The following is a 21,993-nucleotide window of genomic DNA, read 5'->3' on the forward strand; positions in this document are numbered from 1 at the left end:
CTAATACACACGCCGATTTTACTTTCACTTTAGACATAACCGACTGTGTTTATGTTAACCTTGTGTGTATTTGACAGTATTAGCGCAGTAAGACGACTACTGAGTCCAGTAATCACGTGTTTGACAGGCGTTTAGTGCGCGCGCTCAGAAAAGCGCATGTTAAAACCGTCATAAGCATTAAGCACGCGAATGAAATGTAAATAATGAACTTTCGTGATTGTGTTCTGTGAGTATAACTCTACCACTAATGTGTGATGTGAATGTATGCCGCGTTGTTCAGTATTGGGATGGAGGCAAATGATAGAATTTGTAGAAAAATAATTAATTAAATGCAAAACCGAGCAATTCACAAGCACGTATTGAACCGTGAATGCCGTACTGAACGGTTCAATATTATATTGAGAATTGTGGCATCCCTACTGCGCATTCATTGAGATGAACTGAAATAGTGTGCATTACCGATCGTTTGAGAAAGAGCAAATCTCTTAAGCGCACAGCGAGTGAAAATATATCTGTGTGTACAGGTTCCGGATTGTAGAGGTAGCTATAAACTCCGCCATAGTAGTTTTCGCTCTGCACGTGAGATGCGGATTGGTCGCGTCATCAACTAGGCTTTATCGTTATTATCGCGGGAAGACAAATTCTTATCGTGGGGAGAATTTTTACCAGTATATCGCAAACGATAAGATATCGCCCATCTAAAAAACACTCAAAAAAATGCTGAAAATAAGGTTAAGGTTAAAAATAGCCCAAGTTGGGTTGAAAATGGACTAACCCAGCATTTGGGTTGTTTTAACCCAGCGGTTAGGTTAAATGTTTGCTTTAAACAACCCAATTGCTGGGTTTAAACAACCCAATCGCTGGGTTAGTCCATTTTCAACCCATCTTGGGTTATTTTTAACCCAGTATTTTTTAGAGTGTAGTTTTAACTTGGCCTATTTTGCAAACAAAATGCCTCTTGTCGATTTCCTTAGTGGCTTCTTTATAGCTGAAGCCAAAATTAGTCCACACTTCAGCTCTGTAAACCGCGGGAGCGTAATAATTATTTCGCCTTGTGAGCTGGGTTTGCTAATGCTAACACTAGCGATGCACGCACCTTCATTTCGCGCTTCTCCAGATCCGCGTCTGGATTAACATGGCATCTAGCGTTTGGGTTTTATAGTCTGTGGTTTAAACCGAACACAAAGCCACGAATCTTGGATGTAAATAAATCAATATATAAATATCGATACAGTGTTTTTGAGAATCGATACAGTATCGCGAAATTCACGTGTATCGATATTTTCTTACACCCCTACAATAAAATATTTGAATTGACATCCTATCAGCCTTCTCTAAAAACTCACCTGACATGGTCTTACAAAATGCTTTTTTCTTCTTCTTCAAAATCCTGTAAAATCCTCAGATTTGAAATGAAGCAAGAGCGGACTTGTGGCTTCAGCTTCATCGTGTCTAGGGCAGATCTGGGAATCTCTTGTCCTTGAGATCCACTTTCCTGCTGAGTTTAGCCTGATCGAACTAACCAAGCTCTTCAGGATTACTAGATTAAGCTACAGACAGGCGAGTTTGATCAGGGTTAGTGTTAAACTCTGCAGGAAAGTGGCTCTCTTAGGCCAGATAGGGGCTGATTTTGTCACTAAAAACCACTTTGATGCCTGTTGGTAACTGTATCATCACTGAATTTAAGACACACTTGTCATTTATACATTTAAGTGGCCAAATACTATTCAATGTACTTTTCTAAACATCTAGCCCTGTGCATTTCTCATTCTTGATGTAGATTCACTTTCTCTTAATATGACATCTTAAGTGACTGGCCCTGTCCACATTTAGATGTCATTTCTACAGTAAACAATAGCAATCCACTGTCTGGCTTGGTTTGACGTGTAACGCCTTGCATGACAGTTTTGACAATGATCGATTGAAAAAAAAATGAAAAGCTCTGTGCTTGTCACATTCATAAACGACCAAAAATTGACACACAATGAGGAAAATAGCATGCTGATGTCTTTTCCAGAAGCCGAGGACTCATTGTTTGGCTGTTTTGTCTGTTTGGGAAGGTGAAGTGCTCCGTTCATTGTGTCAGTGACAAACACTAATTCAGTCTAATTCAGTTCGGCCGGCTGGATAGTATGTTGCTCAGTACTATACAAGATCAGAAGCAAAACAATGCCCTCAATAATCTGAGCATTCGAGGTGTGTAATGCAAGAAAAGACCAGAGCAGAACGGCGATATGACAGGACCTCGAGAGGATGGCGCGGTCTATTTTAGTTTATTTCTAATAAAATTATGATCTCATGGGAGAAGAACTCAAATACTAATCAATGAAAGTGCAAAAAAGTGTTCACGTGACCCACAGGGGTCAATTTTGTGTCTGCACAGGTCACATGGCTCCACATTTTCTCCAGTGAAAAGTGCATTTTTCACTAATTTGCGTCCGGTTAATAACCCACAAAACATATGAGACGCCTTCACCGGTAAGTAAAGAAGCATTTCCAAGAACTTTACATTATATATCATCAAATGTTTTAGAAGAAATTACAAAAAAACTGTGTGTTGCCTCAATGCAACACATATTTTGGGTACTAACATATTATATTTGTAAGGACAAGAGTTAGAATTCTCTAAATATATTTGTATGATTTTGTAATGCACTGATAATAGTAATTCACATCCTATAACTGCATATATTTTGATTTGATTTTCTATGGCTCTTAAAACATGGTATAAAACACAAGTGTGAGGATGAGGAGGTCATAGTGACAATCCGGCAGGGAGAGATCGGAGATGAGGATGGTTATGATAACTTGATATGATGGTTTGGTAATACTTGTGTTCCACGTTGGTACAATTTTGCCTGAGAGTTGTTACTTTTTATTAAATATGACATATGTAATACATTAAAAACTGGATAAATGTATTTGTTCAAGTGTCTGGTTAAAGAAAAATGTATGTTTTCAATAAATATATTTCTTTTTTCGGTAACTTTGCATTAAGGTTCCCTTTGTAAAGAGTTTATAAAGGTGTTTGTTAATGACTAATAACTCATTTACAAATGCATTATAAATCATTGATAAGCCGTTATAACTGCATGACTTGTTAAATTTACTCAAAAAAGCAGCGTCAAGTGGTTCCACGAAACTATATTGAGTATTTTTTTTACAAATAACAATTGAGTTATATGAACAAAAGAAAGTCAAGTAAAGCTGACAAAATTTCTTTACGTTTGAATTTGTTACGGTTACATAATATTTATATGTGCAGTGTACTTAATAGTGTTGTGTTAAATGTATAAAAGTTTATGTTAGGCGAACACATTTATTGATTTAATTTACCTTATTAAATTAACTACTTTCTCTACAAGTGTAAGTGGAAAACTCTTAAAACAATGCAAAAATAACTTAATTGAGGGCAGGAAGTCCATCCAATGAACAAAATGACAGAGACTCCTCTAAATGTCCAACATAACTGAACATTAAACACTAACATAAACTAACAATATCTTTCCCTTTACTGAAAAACAGATAAAATAACACTTGAATCCCTAAATTTACTCTACTAATGCAGTCCCTTGCAAAGCATGCTGGGAACTACAGATCCCAGTTGTTTGTTTCACTCAGCAAAGTTAAGTTGACCGAACAAACACTTATTAAGTAAAGCTGACAATACTCATTTTTATTAGAAACAACTCAAAGTTCATGTAGTTACATGAGTTTTTTAAGTAATGTGAACAAGGATGATTTGAGTGCATCTAACAACAGTGAAAGTTCATTTTTTTGAGTGCAATACCTGCCAAATACTGAGACATTTTAACTCACATGTTATAAATGCTTAATAAATGTATTTATTCACTTATTTAACTCTATACCAGATTCCTGAAGTGAACCGGTTCACAGGTTTTCACTTACATTAAGGTTCACTTTCACAGGTTATAAATGTTTGTAACTCATTCATAAATGGTTCGCAAGTGTCCACCCTACATTAAGGTTCACAATTAACTAATATTGGAATTAACATATTCATTATTAATATCTCATCAAGTTATCGTTGTGCTCTTGTGTTTTTTTTTTCTTCTCCAAAATAAAGTTTGATAATTTCATCTTGATAAGCAAAAAAATCAGTTTTATACACTGCTGTGGATAGGCATCATGAGCTTTTTGTGGGATATCATGGGTAAGACGGTAACCTCTAGTATTTTAAGAAAAGTGGCATGAGATAATAATGTGAAAACCACAAATACAACACGATTTTTGCTGCATCATGAAATAAATGAGGAATCTGGTATTGAGTTAAATGTGAATAAATACATTTATTAAGTATTTATAACATGTGAGTTAAAAATGGTATTGTGTTAAAGTCACTTTTTATTCATGCAGTTATAGTGGCTTATCAACGATTTATAATGCATTTGTAAATGAGTTAGTAATTAACAAACACCTTTATAAACCCTTTACAAAGGGAACCTTAATGTAAAGTGTTACCCTTTTTTCTACATGAAAATGTCAAATGTTTTAATTTGTCCGTTGTTGTGCAATGTTGCCTTGAGGCTTTTTATTGGTATTGTTATAAGCAGGAAAAACACCACAAATATTTTTTCCCCCAGAAATATTGGTATCATATTGCGTACCATAGAGGGTTAAACAGTATTTTGGATGCACTCATGGGGACACATTCAATCCAGGTTTGCTCTGATGGAGGAGAGCCATGAGATTGATGTGGCCTGAACACAAAAAAAGCTCAATAGCTTAGTTATTGAAGGATGGAATTATGGAAAATGAGTCTATTTTCCAGATGACACTGAGAGTGAAGGAGTAGGGTCAGAATGACAATTGTCATAATGTGCTCCAAAACATGATCCTCCCACACACAAACTGTAGTATATCTTTATAGGGATCTTGAGTTGTTCTTTGGAGATGAAAAACGTTTTTCATATAACATCTATTGGTTCATCACCCTCCTGAAGCGCACATACACAGATGGTGTTACCCCTGCTCTTTCTCTTTTCTTTCTCTAAGCGAGACTCGAACCCGAGTCCGCCGGCATGAGAGTCAGACCCTCTAACAAGGAGACTAAAGGCTGCAACCCCTAGTGTCAGTCGCTAGAGCGTATCTTGAGATCAGAGGAGTGAGGTTTACTCACACAGCGACTACTAGCTGGCCTCCGTTACAAATGCATGAATATTTTTATAACATGAGCTGACTGGAATGGAGAAAGTGATCAACATGATTGGTGAGCAAGCACTGCTCTGTTTACAGTTTGTACAGGTGCTGGTCATATAATTAAAATATCATCAACAAGTTGATTTATTTCACTAATTCCATTCAAAAAGTGAAACTTGTATATTATATTCATTCATTACACACAGACTGATATATTTCAAATGTTTATTTATTTTATTTTTGATGATTATAACTGACAACTAGGGAAAATCCCAAATTCAGTCTCTCAGAAAATTTGAATATTGTGAAAAGGTTGAATATTGAAGACACCTGGTGCCACACTCTAATCAGCTGATTAACTCAAAACACCTGCAAAGGCCTTTAAATGGTCTCTAAGTCTAGTTCTGTAGGCGACACAATCATGGGGAAGACTGCTGACTTGACAGGTGTCCAAAAGACGACCATTGACACCTTGCACAAGGAGGGCAAGACCCAAAAGGTCATTGCAAAAGCGGCTGGCTGTTCACAGAGCTCTGTGTCCAAGCACATTAATAGAGAGGCGAAGGGAAGGAAAACATGTGGTAGAAAAAAGTGTACACACAATAGGGATAACCGCACCCTGGAGAGGATTGTGAAACAAAACCCATTCAAAAATGTGGGGGAGATTCACAAAGTGTGGACTGCAGCTGGAGTCAGTGCTTCAAGAACCACAATGCACAGACGTATGTAAGACATGGGTTTCAGCTGTCGCACTCCTTGTGTCGAGCCACTCTTGAACAAGAGACAGCGTCAGAAGCGTCTCGCCTGTGCTAAAGACAAAAAGGACTGGACTGCTGCTGAGTGGTCCAAAGTTATGTTCTCTGATGAAAGTAAATTTTGCATTTCCTTTGGAAATCAGGGTCCTAGAGGAAGAGAGGAGGGGCATACAATCCACGTTGCTTGAGGTCCAGTGTAAAGTTTCCACACTCAGTGATGGTTTGGGGTGCCATGTCATCTGTTGGTGTTGGTTCACTGTGTTTTCTGAGGTCCAAGGTCAACGCAGCCGTATACCAGGAAGCTTTAGAGCACTTCATGCTTCCTGCTGCTGACCAACTTTATGGAGATGCAGATTTTGCACACTGTGCCAAAGCAACCAGTACCTGGTTCAAGGACCATGGTATCCCTGTTCTTAATTGGCCAGCAAACTCGCCTGGCCTTAACTCCACAGAAAATCTATGGGGTATTGTGAAGAGGAAGATGTGATATGCCAGACCCAACAATGCAGAAGAGCTGAAGGCTACTATCAGAGCAACCTGGGCTCTCATAACACCTGACAGTGCCACAGACTGATCTCCTCATGCCACGCCGCATTGCTGCAGTAATTCAGGCAAAAGGAGCCGCAACTAAGTATTGAGTGCTGTACATGCTCATACTTTTCAGTTGGCCAAGATTTCTAAAAATCCTTTCTTTGTATTGGTCTTAAGTAATATTCTAATTTTCTGAGATACTGAATTTGGGATTTTTCTTAGTTGTCAGTTATAATCATCAAAATTAAAATAAATAAACGTTGAAATATATCAGTTTGTGTGTAAAGAATGAATATAATATACAAGTTTCACTTTTTGAATGGAATTAGTGAAATAAATAAACCTTTTGATGATATTCTAATTATATGACCAGCACCTGTATATCTGCAGTCCTAGTTTCGGTTTCCCTGTTTGAAAGACGATTAGACTATTGATACCTGCTGATGTAGACAGTTATTTCCTTACACACACATGCTAGTTGGCAGTCACCTGTAGTCTTTGTGGGGTGTGTTTAAGCGCAGCTTTTTGGTCGAGACGCGAGGCATCAAAATGGTCGGCTTGGTGTGTCCCGTAGAACAGATTCTGCAATGGCATCACAGCACATTAAGGAACTTAGAAAGGTTCTCATTTGGCATTGTGCTTTAAAGGGTTAGTTCACCCAAAAATGACAATTCTATCATTATTTACTCACCCTCATCTCGTTCCAAAGACCGGAACACAAATGAAGATATTTCTGATGAAATCCGAGAGACATAGACAGCAATTTAATTACCACTTTTCAAGGTCCAGAAAGGAAGGAGAGACATCATTAAAATAGTCCATGTGACTCCAGTGGTTCAACCTTAATGTTATGAAGCCACGAAGATACACTTTGTGGGGGAAAACAACAAAAATAATGACTTTATTCAACCATTTCTTCTCTTCCGTGTCAGTCTCTGTTCACGTTGTAAACACAGTGGAACGACATGAGGGTGAGTAATTCAGTTGCAGAGCCTTGGAGGGCAAAACCGCCATAGAACACCATTGAACTGCAGACAAACCTGTCAAATTTCTATCTTAAAACAAAAATATGTGATCAAGATGCACGTTCACGATGCACGCCCCCAGAGATTGGTTTTATTAGTAGTAACAGTACTAGTAGTAATGCAATAGAAATTATAAATGTATAATCTACCAAAGAGTTACAAATATAACAAAATTATGGCTTATTTCTGCATTTTACGGCAAAATCCAGCAAAACGCTGCACTCACGGGTAAAACGACATTTGCTCAAATCCCACTCGGACATGACATTTCTCTGTACTAGGCTACTATACTTGTTGTAGCCATTAAGAAAATGAATTTAGTTTTATATTTATGTTTAAATATTATAATGTTATTTTTGATGTCTATGTTGTCAATCTGTCAATCTATGTTGATTATGAAAAATAATCAGCACGAGTGAGAAAGGACACATGATAAGATGCGCAATGCCAGGAGACTTGGAGTGGGTCAGGCATGACCACTTCATTAAGTTTTGTTTTGTATAAATTGAATCTTAATTTTAATCAATGTTTCATCAGCGAATTGGGGCATTCTGGTTTGAGCGAGCAGAGCTTAATTGGTCAGTATCATTAAATTGCAGACAAAGATCTTGGATAGCTAGGTTGGTGCCCAACATCATATTCTTTCATAGGGCCCAAAATTGCTAGCGGCGCCCCTGGTTGCACCAATAAGGATTAAATTAAGATAAATTTAACGCTAATCTGGGATTTGTTGATATGGGTTTTATTTTAAATCGAGTTGTTGCACCACTTAATTTTAAACACAGATTAACTACGTTAAGTAAAACCATTATAGAGCTGATCAAGCAGCAGATGGAGGTGAACTGACAACAGGCAACCCACCCTTAAAAATGCTGTGATGTACTAAAACAGTGATCTTAAAACATCAAATTCATTTTACACCTTTTTGATGATGCATACTATGTACAGGCGAGCAGATGAGCCAAAAATATGAACGCAAAGCATTTTCTTTATAATGGGTTTCGATGGGAAAAACCCTTAACGAGAAACCTTGTGTTGCACTAATATTCAGTGTCAGCTTTGTTGAGGGGTACTAATGATATCTTGCTTGCCCTGGATTCAGGCTCTCGCGTAGTGCTGGTTTTGTTGGACCTGAGTGCAGCATTTGATACCATTGACCATAACATCCTTCTTGAACGACTAGAATGTATGGTTGGTGTCAAAGGCACTGTATTACAATGGTTTGCTTCGTACTTCGCGAATAGGACTTTTTCTGTAAATTTAGGGAAATTTTCCTCATTATCTGCACCTGTTTTGTGTGGTATGCCCCAGGGATCCATTTTGGGACCTTTATTGTTTTCCCTTTATATTCTTCCCATGGCCCTCATTTTTCATAAATACAACATTTCATATCACTGCAGACGATTCCCAGTTTTACCTACCAGTAAGGCTGGACACTACTGGTTCCTCTGATGTGTTATTGAAATGTGTAAATGACATCAAGAGGTGGATGGCAAATAATTTTTTGCAGCTGAGGTTTTAATTCTAGGTTGTCCTACAAATTCCTCCCCTGCTCTGGAAGCCCAGTTAGGTCCTCAACAAATGTACACAAACAAATCAAAAATCTTGGAGTGATCTTCGACTCTTCACAAGTTTTTGATAAACAAATTAATGCTGTTATTAGAGGAAGCTTTTTCCATGTTAAGATCTATCAAAACTGAAGCCTCTCCTTTCAAGCAAAGATTTAGAAGTTGTGATTCATGCTCTTGTAACATCCCGATTAGATTATTGCAACCCTCTTTATTCCGGTCTCCCTCAGTCTTCAGTATCACGATTGCAAGTTGTTCAAAATGCGGCTGCTAGACTGCTGAGCGGGTCGAAAAAAGAGGGACCACATCTCCGCTATTTTAGCATCTCTTCACTGGCTTCCCATTACATTTAAATGTGCTTTATAAATAAATGTTGTTGTTGTGTTCATCTGCTTTCCTGTACAAAGTATGCATCATCAATAAGGTGTATATTGAATTTGGTATTTTAATATCACTGTCTTACTGCATTAATACTGACTACAAACCTGGTAAAAATGACTGGCGGACAATAGAGGAAAGCCTAGTTTTGCCCTCCAGGTGTGACGACACATGAAAACGTCTCGGTTACGTATGTAACCCTCGTTCCCTGAAGGAGGGAACGGAGACGTACGTCGGAACTGACCGACGAATTGGGATCTGTTTCAGAGACCAATCTACTTCGAGTGTATTAAAAACGAGCCAATGGACATTGGCATGCGGTGCACACATTCCACGCACCGCCCCGCATTGCGGGTATAAATACGGAAGTGGAAGTACCGCATATTGTTTTCAACTGAGGAGCCGAGAAGAGTGGCTCGGGCCTTCAGCTGAAGCACAGCACCTGGCGACGGGACGTACGTCTCCGTTCCCTCCTTCAGGGAACGAGGGTTACATACGTAACCGAGACGTTCCCTTTCAGTCGGTCACGTTCGACGTACGTCGGAACTGACCGACGAATTGGGATCCCTACCAAAACGCCAGGGATGCTGGCCCTTCCAGCGCCCTGCCTGAGCTCGCTGGACCACTCCTAAGTTGGAGTGGGAGTCAGGGCTCCCGGCAGGGAAGGACAGTCACTGCTGTTCCTGCAAGACCCACTCAGCGTGACTATTGGATAACGCTGGGAAAGCGTGCCCATCTCGGGAGATGGTACGCTGCGGAGCCACATCCTTCAATGGAAGGAGAGGTGGAAATACGCATCAGGACTAACCTCCTAGGGTAGTGCAACTATGGAAAATCTCTGGGGTGGACCCAACCTGATCCCAGGGGGGGAAGAACACATCCCAGAGATGACAGAGCGGGCTCTGTCGAGGGAAAGACACGGGGCTAACCGAGCAGGGTAGCAGATACCGTGGAGAATACACATATGGGGTAGCCGTGAGGGGACCGCAACATATGGAACCCAGCCTACACACACGTTCCACAAGCATACGGGTGCAGGCCTGGCGCCAGACGGCCGCAACGTCTGGCACCGCAGGGGTGACGGAGGAACTCACAGGGTTAGCCGTTTCCGGGGAACACAACTGGAGCAAGAATAGACGCACGTATCCGGCCCGGAGGCGGGAGTGGCGTTGCAAGCCGACACTAGAACGGGTACTTAGCGCTACTGGCCCTGGGGGGCGAGGATGCGGGAAGATACCGGCTCTACACGGAGGCTATAAAATCTAGCGAACGTGTTAGGTGTCGCCCAGCCCGCAGCTCTACAAATGTCTGTCAGCGAGGCACCTTGAGCCAGCGCCCAGGATGAAGCAACACTCCTTGTTGAGTGTGCTCGCACCCCGAACGGGCAAGGTACGTCTTGGGACTGGTAAGCCAAGACAATGGCATTCACTATCCAGTGGGCCAACCTCTGCTTGGAGACAGCCTTTCCCTTCTGCTGACCTCCGTAACAGACGAAGAGCTGCTGTGAGGATCTGAAGCTTTGAGTCCGGTCAACGTAAGCGCGAAGAGCGCGGACGGGACATAAAGCTAGGGCTGGGTCTGCCTCCTCCGAAGGCAGCGCTTGCAGGTTCACTACCTGGTCCCGGAAGGGAGTGGTAGGAACCTTGGGCACATATCCAGGCCGGGGTCTCAGGACAACGTGAGAGTTGGCCGGCCCGAATTCTAGGCACGATTCGTCGACCGAAAGCGCATGCAAGTCCCCTACCCTCTTGATTGAGGCCAATGCGGTCAGGAGGACTGTCTTCACGGACAGGATTTTTAGCTCGACTGACTGCAAAGGCTCAAATGGAGGACCCTGGAGTGCTCTAAGCACCAGGGCTAAGTCCCAAGAGGGTAACGAGGTAGAACGAGGAGGATTTTAGTCTCCTCGCACCTCTGAGGAACCTGACGATTAAGTCGTGCCTACCTACGGATTTACCGTCTACTGCATCGTGATACGCCGCTATTGCAGCGACGTACACTTTGAGGGTGGAGGGAGACAGCCGCCGCTCCAACCCATCCTGCAGGAAGGAAAGCACGACGTAATCGAACACTTCCGGGGGTCTTCCTGGCGGGAAGAGCACCAACGACGAACAGGTTCCACTTTAGAGCATAGAGGCGCCTCGTAGAGGGGGCTCTAGCTGAAGCGATGATGTCTACCACAGCTTGCGGTAGGCCATCTAGAACCTCCGCGTCCCGTCCAGGGACCAGACATGGAGTTTCCAGAGGTCTGGACGCGGGTGCCATAGAGTGCCCCGTCCCTGAGAAAGAAGGTCCTTCCTCAGGGGAATCGGCCAGGGAGGGGCTGTCGCGAGGAGTGTGAGTTCGGGGAACCAGGTCCGGTTGGGCCAATAGGGCGCAACTAACAAGACCTGCTCCTCGTCCTCCCTGACCTTGCACAGGGTCTGTGCAAGAAGGCTCACTGGGGGAAACGCATATTTGCGTAGGTCCCGGGGCCAGCTGTGCGCCAGTGCATCTATGCCTAAGGTACCTCCGGTCAGGGAGTAGTACCACTGGCAATGGGTCGACTCCGGGGAAGCAAACAGGACTACCTGCGCAACCCCAAAGTGGTCCCATATCAGCTGGACACTCCGGGGGTGGAGTCGCCATTCGTCCGGAGGTGTCGACTGGCCAGAGAGCTCGTCGGCTGTCTGGTTCAGCGCACCTGGAAAGTGAATAGCACGAAGTGACCTCACAAACTTCTGACTCCACAGGAGGAGATGGCGGGCGAGCCGGAGCATGCAACGGGAGCGTAGACCACCCTGACGGTTGATGTACGCAACGGCCGCAGTGCTGTCCGAACGGACCAGTACGTGTGCGCCCTGGAGCGGTTTCTTGAACCGGGCCAGGGCAAGACGTACTGCCAGAAGCTCTAGGCAATTGATATGCCAACGTAGTTGGGGTCCCGTCCACAGTCCCGAACCTACGTGCCCGTTGTACGTGGCCCCCCAACCCGTGGAAGAGGCATCCGTGAAGACCACAGCATGCCTCGACACCTGTTCTAAGGACACACCGGCCCGGAGAAACGAGGGGTCAGACCACGGGTTGAAGGTTTGGCGACAGTAAGGAGTCACTGGGACCCGGTACTGACCGCTGTGCCACGCCCATCTCGGGACTCGGTCGTGTAACCAGCGTTGAAGCGGCCTCATATGGAGCCATCCGAGCGGCGTTACCGCGGCTGCGGATGCCATATGCCCCAGGAGCCTCTGAAAAAGTTTCAGTGGGGCCGCTGTCCTGCCATTGAACGTATTCAAGCAGTTCAACACTGACCGGACGCGCTCCGGAGTGAGGCGCGCCGTCCGGCTGACCGAATCCAGCTCCATACCGAGACAAGAGATCCTCTGCGTGGGACAGAGTTTGCTCTTCTCTCGGTTGACCCGAAGTCCCAACAGGCTGAGGTGACTGAGCACCATGTCCCTGTGTTCGCACAACTGCTCCCGAGACTGGGCGAGAATAAGCCAGTCGTCAAGATTGTTGAGTAAGCGAACGCCGCGTTCTCTGAGCGGAACAATGGCTGCCTCTACGCCTTTCGTGGAGACGCGAGGCGACAGGGACAGCCCGAAGGGCTTCAGGTCGATCGCTGCGAACCAATCTTGGGGACGGATGCACTGAAAATTGCGTTTCTGCATTAACATCTTGAACGGGAGCTTGTGCAGGGCCCGATTCAAAATGCGCAGGTCCAAGATTGGTCTTAACCCACCACCTTTCTTGGGTACAATGAAGTAGGGGCTGTAGAACCCCGACCTCATATCGGCTGGAGGAACCGGCTCGATCGCGCCCTTCGCCAGCAGGACATCGATCTCTGACCGCAAGACATGGGCATCCGAGCTCCACACTGAGGTGAAGAGGATGCCCCTGTACTTGGGAGGCCGGCGTGCGACGAATCGCATAGCCGAGTCTGATGGTACAGATGAGCCAGCATGACGGTCCGGGGAGGCCTTTTAGCCAGGCCCCCAGAGACCGAACAAGCGGGATCATCGGCACCATAGACGTACCCGGGGTGAGGCAGCGAGGTGGAGCACTCAGACCCGACTCGGGAGGCCCGGAGGCGGCCCGGAGTGTTGTCTGAGTACTCCAGGTGGGGCAGAGTGTGGGTGAGAAGGCCCGGGGGCGTCCTCGGTGCCCACACTGCTGCCCCCTGGCGAAGGGGGAGAGGGGAGGAAAGGAGTGGCAAGGCCCGGGGGCGTCGCACACTGCCAACCTGACCCTCTCAGAGCCCAGGGAGGGAGGAAACTGCTCTGAGAATGTGGGTACCGCTGGACTCCGGAGAGCCAGCGGCAGGACCGAACCGAAAAAATATTCTCCCCCCGGTCCTCCTCCGGGGGAGGGAGGGGTGCGGACACCTTCTCCCCGAGCAGCTTGCCATCTCGCTGGGCTGCCCGTTCCAGGGCCGCTCGCCCATGTGCTTGCTAGCGGACTCGCGGTATCCTGGACGGGTTGGGCACATCCCCTGCGCCCGGCCACCTGCTGCCCGGGTGGAGGCTGCTGCTTGGCTTAGCAGGGGCGGAGGCGGACGCAGGGGGGGCACCCTCGGCGACAAGCAGATGGAGGTGCTGCAGCCGACGACTGGGTGGAGGCAGCAGCTAGTCGTCGGGGCAGGATGTTTTTTTTTTTTTTTTTAAACCTCCATCCACTTCTGGGCCACCGAGAACTGCTGGGCGAGTTCTCGACAGCGTCGCCGAAGAGGCTAGCCTGACAGACAGGGGCGTTGAGGAACCGAACTCTGTCAGGCTCACGCATATCTGCCAGGTCTAGCCCCAGCTTCCTGGACCACTAACGTGGACATCGCCTGACCCAGGGAGCGTGCAGTGACTTCTGTCACCCGGAGAGCGAGGTCCATCACTGCACGCAGTTCCTGCATAACCCCTGAGTCAAGACTACCCTCGTGCATGCAGGAAAGAGGGTAGTGAGAGAGCGAAAAAATTCATACAGATTATGGCCCTTTTGGCGTTCCATATTTTGACACCAAAAGCTCCACACTGCTAAATTCTTCCAATGCACATCCAGGCAGCCACCCTGGAAGGCATGGCTGTCAACACTGAATCTGATTCAGCATGAGCACACACTATTATAGTGGGAAACTCAGCGTCATCATCTCCAGCGCATAACAGCCCTCTCTCCGATGCAGCAATTGACATCTGTCCTCTGCCAGAGCCACAAATGAAATGCTGGGTCCCCCTTTTTTTTTCTTTTTTCTTTTTTTTTTTAAAAAGGACCAGCAATCCCATCTGGGCTACCAGCAGGCATGAGAGACAGTGGGCGTGGCCGCCAGACTCGACGGCACACGGCACGCTGAACGCTCAAGCCCCTATTAAAGGGGCAGGACGAACAACGCGCCGACGTGGCCATGTCCCCATGAGAGAACATGAACCACCCACGAACAAAGTCTCAACATGCTCATGATGCGATAGAGGAGTGGGGGCCCGAAGAGATGTACCCGGCGGGGATGCCCCACTGTAATCCTCAGGTCACCAAGGCTTATTAACCAAAATAATCCTTTTCTGGAGCACCAGAAAAGAAACTAGATCAGGGAATAAGCAAAGGGACTCAACCCCGTTTGAGGTTTCATAGTCTGGACCGCGCATCTAGAGAGCGCCGAGTGACGCGCTGGGTTGCCGTGGCAACCCCCGCTGTCAGCCGGCGCTCGACGGCACACGGCGCGCTGAACGCTCAAGCCCTTACGAGAAAGGGGAGACGAACAACGCGCCGACGTGACCATGCTCTCCTGAGAGAGCATGAATCACCCACGAAAGCAATCTCACATGTTTATATGTGAGAGAGATCGTGGCCGTCAAATGAGGACAGGAAACAACCGCATCCAGAAACACACGGTTTGAATGACATCTTGAAAAAGACGCAGGGTCAAACCGCGTTGCTCTTTTAGTGATAGAGAGAAGAGAGAACCGCTCCAACAAGTGCCGAGGCACACAGGGGAATAGCCGCGGCTCACAGTGGTTTAAAGGTGCAAGCCCACTGTAAGCACTCAGAGGAAACGCCCAGCGAACCGACAGATTTCTTCTGCTCGCGACCACCGCTGTAAAGCGCCGTCACACCGACACTGGAACAGGTAAGCTGATCTTCTCGTAGAGACTCGTTTAGTTTGTGTAAACACACTCTTCGTAGGAACATGTAATGCTCGGCTCCGAAGTTGAAAGCAATATGCGGTACTTCCACTTCCGTATTTATACCCGCAATGCGGGGCGGTGCGTGGAATGTGTGCACCGCATGCCAATGTCCATTGGCTCGTTTTTAATACACTCGAAGTAGATTGGTCTCTGAAACAGATCCCAATTCGTCGGTCAGTTCCGACGTACGTCGAACGTGACCGACTGAAAGGGAACTATGAATTAATGACAGAATTTTCATTTTTGGGTGAACTATCCATTTTTTTTAAAGTGCAGGGTGATCATCAGCTAGTTTTGGTTGGGAAGGAGCGTCCTCCATCTTGTTCTGATTGAGCTATAGAAGTGATGGATAGACACTCGGTAGGCCTACAATGTTTGCAAGACACATGTCAACGGGGTTGGATAGTTGGAATGATAGTTGGAATAGTTGGAAAGGTGATTCTTAATTCTCTAAGAAATGCCAGTGTCAAGCCCACTGGAGAAGCTGCACTTGATCATGCAGACATTTTATTTATAATTCAATAAGCGGGGGGAAAAAAAGAGACAAGTGGGAATTCTGCCCAGGTGTCTGATCCTTTTTTATCACTGCGCACAGATGATGTGCTCAAAGAGTAAGGCTAGTGTGGTGAAATCCTCAGGGCTTTTCTGGAACTTCATTAGACACTTTCTCAAGATGTTTTGAAACCTTCACAGGGAAACTTTAACCCGTCTCAACCCTCAGCCTAGCGGTCTAATCACACATTTCTGTTTATAGAAATCTTCAGCTCTATGTAATGAAATCCAAACTCAAAGCTCTGCGGCATCTATAGGATATTTGAAAGACTTCACAAATCCAAAATTTGCATTGCCACACGAGGACTTGTACATTTTGTTTAATTTAAAGTCTTTCTTGTGGGCAATCATAGCCTGGATGCCAGCCGAACTTAGCTCCGCCCACAACATTTGAGGTCGGGGTCTGGACTTGATCCATTGTGGAGCAACTATGGCCACACTAATATCTCTTTCTTTCCGTTTTGGCCTTCCGTCCACACTGAGACTTTTTGAAAAGGCTCTCCAATGCGGATACATTTGAAAACGGCGTCTTCGCGTCGACTGTGAAGACGGAGGTATTTGAAAACAATGACGCAGGTTTAGTCATGTGACACATATTGTACCAATAGATATGTATGTTTATAACGCTATTGTGCCAGTTATGTGCTGTTCACTTTCACAAATATGTTACTTTACACACTTCATATCACAGTCCTGCATTTGCCATTCTGTGGGAAAACACGAGAGCGATTGCGTTTTAGACCAAACATAATACTGGTTGACCGAGTGCGATCAGTGAATTGTGAGATATTTTGTTAAATAAAATGGTCCTGCCAGAAGAATGATGTCTGTATCATATCAGTGAGCATTTATGAGGTTTTGAGTTGAATTTGGCGTTTACTGACGTTTCAGTGTGGATGAGAAACTTTTTGAAAACGTTAGTGTGGATGGAGAGTGTTTTATAAAACCAGCAACCAGCTCGCACCAACCAGCAAGCGTCAATAGCGGACAAGAAACCCCACTTAACTTAAAAATACTACTGTTAATGTGTCACAAATTGTAGTTTTAAGACTTTTTCAGGCGAGAATGTACTTGTTTAAAGATTAATCTGTGGTTTATTTATAAAGAGAGCGCCTATTTGACAATTTTATCTGGTGTTTTCGGAGTTGTGAGATCCAGGCGATCAGCGAGTGTTCAGCGCTCATTAACCCCAGCGAGAGCAGCCTTTCCTCGGCCTGTCCTTCTGACGTCTGGCTCTGATGTCTCTGAGATATGATTCGTCTTGTGTAGATCTAACGAAGCACAAAAAGACGGGCTTTGAGGTGTTTTTCATTCAGCAAGTCTTCAGTAAGACCTTTCAATAAAAAAACACCAATTTAACACCTTTTATTTTCTTCTTAAGTAAAAAATTAAGATGTTCTTAAGAAAATATTTGAGAACTTCTTAAGAATTTTTCAAGAATTGCACTTAGGAACATCTATACGAGCTAAGAATTTTCTTTCTTAAGATGATTTTCGTGAATCCGGCCCCAGAGCTGTTCGGACCAATCAAATTGTCGGGGCGGGCTTTATACGATGATGGACAGATGATTAACAGTAACATCATCATCCACGTCACCAAAGAGCGATTGGGTTGAATTTGTTTACTAAACGGAGAACTTGTTCGTATATGCGTTCACCATTACTATCTCTCTCAGAAATGATGATGGTGTTGGTAAGTACTCTGTGTATCCTTAAAGGGTTAGTTCACCCAAAAATTAATTAATTACTCACCCTCATGTCGTTCGACACCCGTAAGACCTCCGTTTATATTCGGAACACAAAAATTGAAAAGCTGATGCTGAGAAAGGCTTCAGATAGGCCTCCATTGGCATTCAGTACATTTACACTCCCAAGACGCTTAAAAGGCACGTCGTTACAAAGTCCATCTCACCACAGTGACTCTACAATAATTTTACGATGCGACGACAATAGTTTTTGTGCTAAAAAAAAAAAATCAAAAATAACACCTTTATCCAACTTGTTCTTGTCTTCCGTGTGTGCCTCCACGACGCATGCGCGAGAATATGACGCAGATCCGGCGTTCGGACACATGACCCAGAAGCGATTTGTTTACAAGCAGAGGAAGACGCGCGTGTCTAAGCTGTTGAATTCTACATTGATCGTGCTTTAGGTCTCGGCGTAGTTCTCAAAATGGGGCTAAAGTGAGCATTTCATGGATTCCCGAACGCTGGCGCTACGTCATATTCTCACGCATGCGTCGTGGAGCCACACACGGAAGACAAGAACAAGTTGGATAAAGGTGTTATTTAGATTTTTTTTGCGCACAAAAACTATTGTCGTCGCATCGTAAGATTATTGTAGAGCCACTGTGGTGAGATGGACTTTGTAACAACGTGCCTTTTATGGGTCTTGGGAGTGTTAATGTACTCCAATACCAATGGAGGCCTATCTGAAGCCTTTCTCAGCATCAGCTTTCAACTAAAATATCTTCATTTGTGTTCCGAATATGAACGAAGGTCTTACGGGTGTCGAACGACATGAGGGTGAGGAATTAATGACAGAATTTTCAATTTTGGGTGAACTAACCCTTTAAATTATTTTTACAACACCGGCAAAGATCGTTTACACTCATCTTCTTCTACTTCTTCCAGTGTGTGTGCAATTGAGATCTGTTGACAACTATGCGTCGCTCAACATAAGTCACTTACTCCGTTGCTCTGATTGGTTGTAGGTCTATCCAATTGAGAGCAGAGGCATTTCCTGGCTTGGTTGAAACACCCCATAAATGACGATATATGACGACATCAGGCTAGGGCAATCACACCTCACGGATCTAAAATATGCAATGTTTTATATCATTAATCTTAGCGTAGGCATATTTTAACAGAGCATGGCACATTTTAAAATGATCCAGGCACCATTTGTTGTACTGAAAATAAGTCCATTATGCATAAAATATGGATGTAGTGCATGGTAGGCACAAAGAAAGTACTGGCAAGATTAACACAAAACAACAAAATTTTACAAGAACAAATGTCTTTAGCATAAATGATGGCATCGTGGAGCGCTCAACAGCAGCGGGGTAGAAATCCTCGGAAGAACTTCCTGAATTCGGTGTTGAAGACGGTGTAGATGATGGGGTTGAGAGCACTGTTGACGTAGCCCAGCCATGTCACCGTGCTCATCAGCTCTGGAGAGATGTGACAGGATTCACACAGGGCTCGAGTCGTGTGAACGACAAAGAAAGGTGTCCAGCAGAAGAGGAAGACGCCTGCAGATCAAGATCACACATCACATCAGGGGTTTTAGCTATTAACTATTAACAAACATTTCTGGTAATTGAAACAAAGCTGAAATGAAATGAAATATAAACCTGTTAACTTTCACCCCCCTTTGTGAGCATAGATGTGAAAATCCAACTTAAATGGTTGTAATTCATGAATGCTTTGGACGGCTGGTCTCTTTTGAAAGAAGGCACTCAGCAGATTATTGCTGAAGTGAAAAGAAGTTGGAATTTACTGTAAAGCAAATGCACTCTACTAAACAATTTTATACACAATATGTATTTTATAAAATAAATTGCTAGGATATTAAAGCCACACGTCTAACCAAATTGTGTTGTTGATATCACAAAAATGTAAGCTCCTATGAGATTTTGTTTAGGCGTATTACCAAAAATAGCCACTGGATGCCTTTTCCTTTCACAAAATAATACATTTTTGTCATCAAATTGTTATAAAATTAAAGCCACACGTCTAACCAAATTATGTTCCAAATTTAAAGTTGTACCCCAAAAATGTAAGCTCCTATGACAGGGGTGTCCAAACTTTCGATGTTGTGGACATAACCGGGGGCCGGTCCCTTTTCTATTTTTATATATATATATATATATATTACATGTGTTGTTTCTTGGAAACATGACAGATTTGACAAAAGCATGAGCTGACAGGAGAGTAGCTTGAGATAGGACAGAAAAATGTATAGATATATAACAATATCTGTAAAACTTTCATCAACCAAAAAGTTTTAATGGGTGAAATTTAAATATTATTACTGAGTTAGAACTCTATTCTTATTTAAATTTAATAAGTACTCTATTTAGATCACCACAGGTAAAACCACACTACAAAAAATACCTTTGTTACTTCTTTTTTCCAGTCCAAATATCTAAAAATTCTTAAATCAAGATGTTTTTACTAAGGAAAATTACATATTTTTTTCTTGAAAATCAAAATGAATTAAGTTTTTGCTTGAAAAAAACTAAATGATTTGCCAATGCATTTAGAAAAATAATCTTGTTTCTGTTTGGGACAGAAACAAGATTCCAAACAGAAACATTATTTTTCTTATCCCATTGGCAGATATATTTGCTTGTTTTAAACAAAAACTCTTCAATTTCATTTTATTTTCCAGAATATAAGAACAAATATCTAATGTCATTTAACTTATCTAGTAAATGCATCTTGATTTAAGAATTTTTAGATATATTTATACTAGAAACCAGAAAAAAATACTAAATTACAGCATTTTTTGCAGTGCACACAAGGGAAAAAGTAAACAAAAAAAATTCTATATCTAGAATGCCTTTAAGGTATTTAGTCTATAAAAATATAAATACAAATGCACAAAACTGCACGTTTATGACAAAAATAGTCTACAATTTGGCCTTTATTACTCATTTATAAAATGTCTACATAACAAATTAAATAAAATTAGATATTAACCTACATTTCTGACAAATGACCACGGTTACAGGTAGGTGTTACACAGTAAATCCATGATAAATGTTGGTGAATTGTTGTTTGAAAAGTATTCTGAATCGGCTCAGTGTTTCTCCTGATTTGCACGTTAGTGTTGTTGATTAAGTCAGCGCTGTTTAACTGGATTTAAATTAAATCAAATCACCGAGAGATTCGCAGCTCGTACCGGAGACCTCAGCGCCGAACTCGAACACTTCTCATTGGCTGTTTAGTGGTCATGTGATCGAGACTCTCAGCATGTAAACACATTTGTTCAGAGTCAGAGCTCGCAAGTCGCGCAGAGCAGAAGTAGCGCTGTTTATAATACATTTAAATATATTAAATATATTATAATACATATAATACATTATAATACATCTTAATAGACAAGCTGCGGGCCGTTTGAAATTCATCCCCGGGCCGCATTTGGCCCACGGGCCGGACTTTGGACACCCCTGTCCTATGAGATTTAGTTTAGGCGTTGTACCAAAATTAGCCACCAGGTGACACATTAATTGATGCATTTTCCTTTCACAAAATAATAAATTTATATCATAAAATTGTGTTTCAAATTTGAAGTTGATGTCGCAAAAATGTATGCTCCTATTATATTTTTAGGCGCAATATCAAAAATAGCCATCGGGGAACACATTGTTTTGATGCATTTTCCTGTCACAATTTAATACATTTGTCAGAACATCACTTCTATCACTAAATAGTTGACATGAAATTAAAGCACACGTCTAACCAAATTTTGTTCCAAATTTGAAGTTGATATCACAAAAATGTAGGCTCCTATGAGATTTTATCTAGGCGCTGTACCAAAAATAGCCACCGGGTGTCCCACACATTCTTTTGATGCGCTTTCCTGTCACAAAATAATACATTTTTGTCATATAGTTTCAATAAAATTAAAGCCACACGTCTATAACCAAATTGTGTTCCAAATTTGAAGTTGATATCACAAAAATTGAAAGATTTAGTTTAGGTTAGGGCTGTGCAATTAATCGAATTTCGATTTCGATTTCGATTTTGCCTCCCAACGATCACCAAAATAGTACAATCGAGAAAAAACGATTATTTTGCCTTGCGTTCTGAATGAAACGCGCACGCGCACATCCGCCCCTCCCGAACCCACAAATCTCTCTCAGGTCGTGAGTC

The 21,993-nt window shown here is 43.3% G+C and overlaps 1 protein-coding gene across 6 annotated transcripts in view; it reads right to left on the reverse strand.

Moving 5' to 3' along the window:
• The window catches only part of drd4b (dopamine receptor D4b), a 473,608-nt gene that overhangs the window by 430,033 nt on the left and 21,582 nt on the right, over nucleotides 1-21,993 (reverse strand). For 2 of the 6 annotated variants that reach the window (XM_079806317.1, XM_079806319.1), the window contains exons 4-6: nucleotides 19,467-19,585; nucleotides 18,802-19,364; nucleotides 15,806-17,383 (exon numbers count right to left, since the gene is read on the reverse strand). In XM_079806317.1, the coding sequence (XP_079662443.1) occupies nucleotides 19,572-19,585 (14 nt within the window). In that variant the 3' untranslated portion in view covers nucleotides 15,806-17,383; nucleotides 18,802-19,364; nucleotides 19,467-19,571. Of the gene's footprint in view, nucleotides 1-15,805; nucleotides 17,384-18,627; nucleotides 19,365-19,466; nucleotides 19,586-21,993 lie in introns of those variants that run through there. The other 4 variants (XM_079806316.1, XM_079806318.1, XM_079806315.1 and 1 more) reach the window with 2 other exon arrangements.

Source organism: Gobio gobio (genome assembly GCF_949357685.1).
Source record: "Gobio gobio genome assembly, chromosome: 2".
NCBI lineage: Eukaryota > Metazoa > Chordata > Actinopteri > Cypriniformes > Gobionidae > Gobio > Gobio gobio.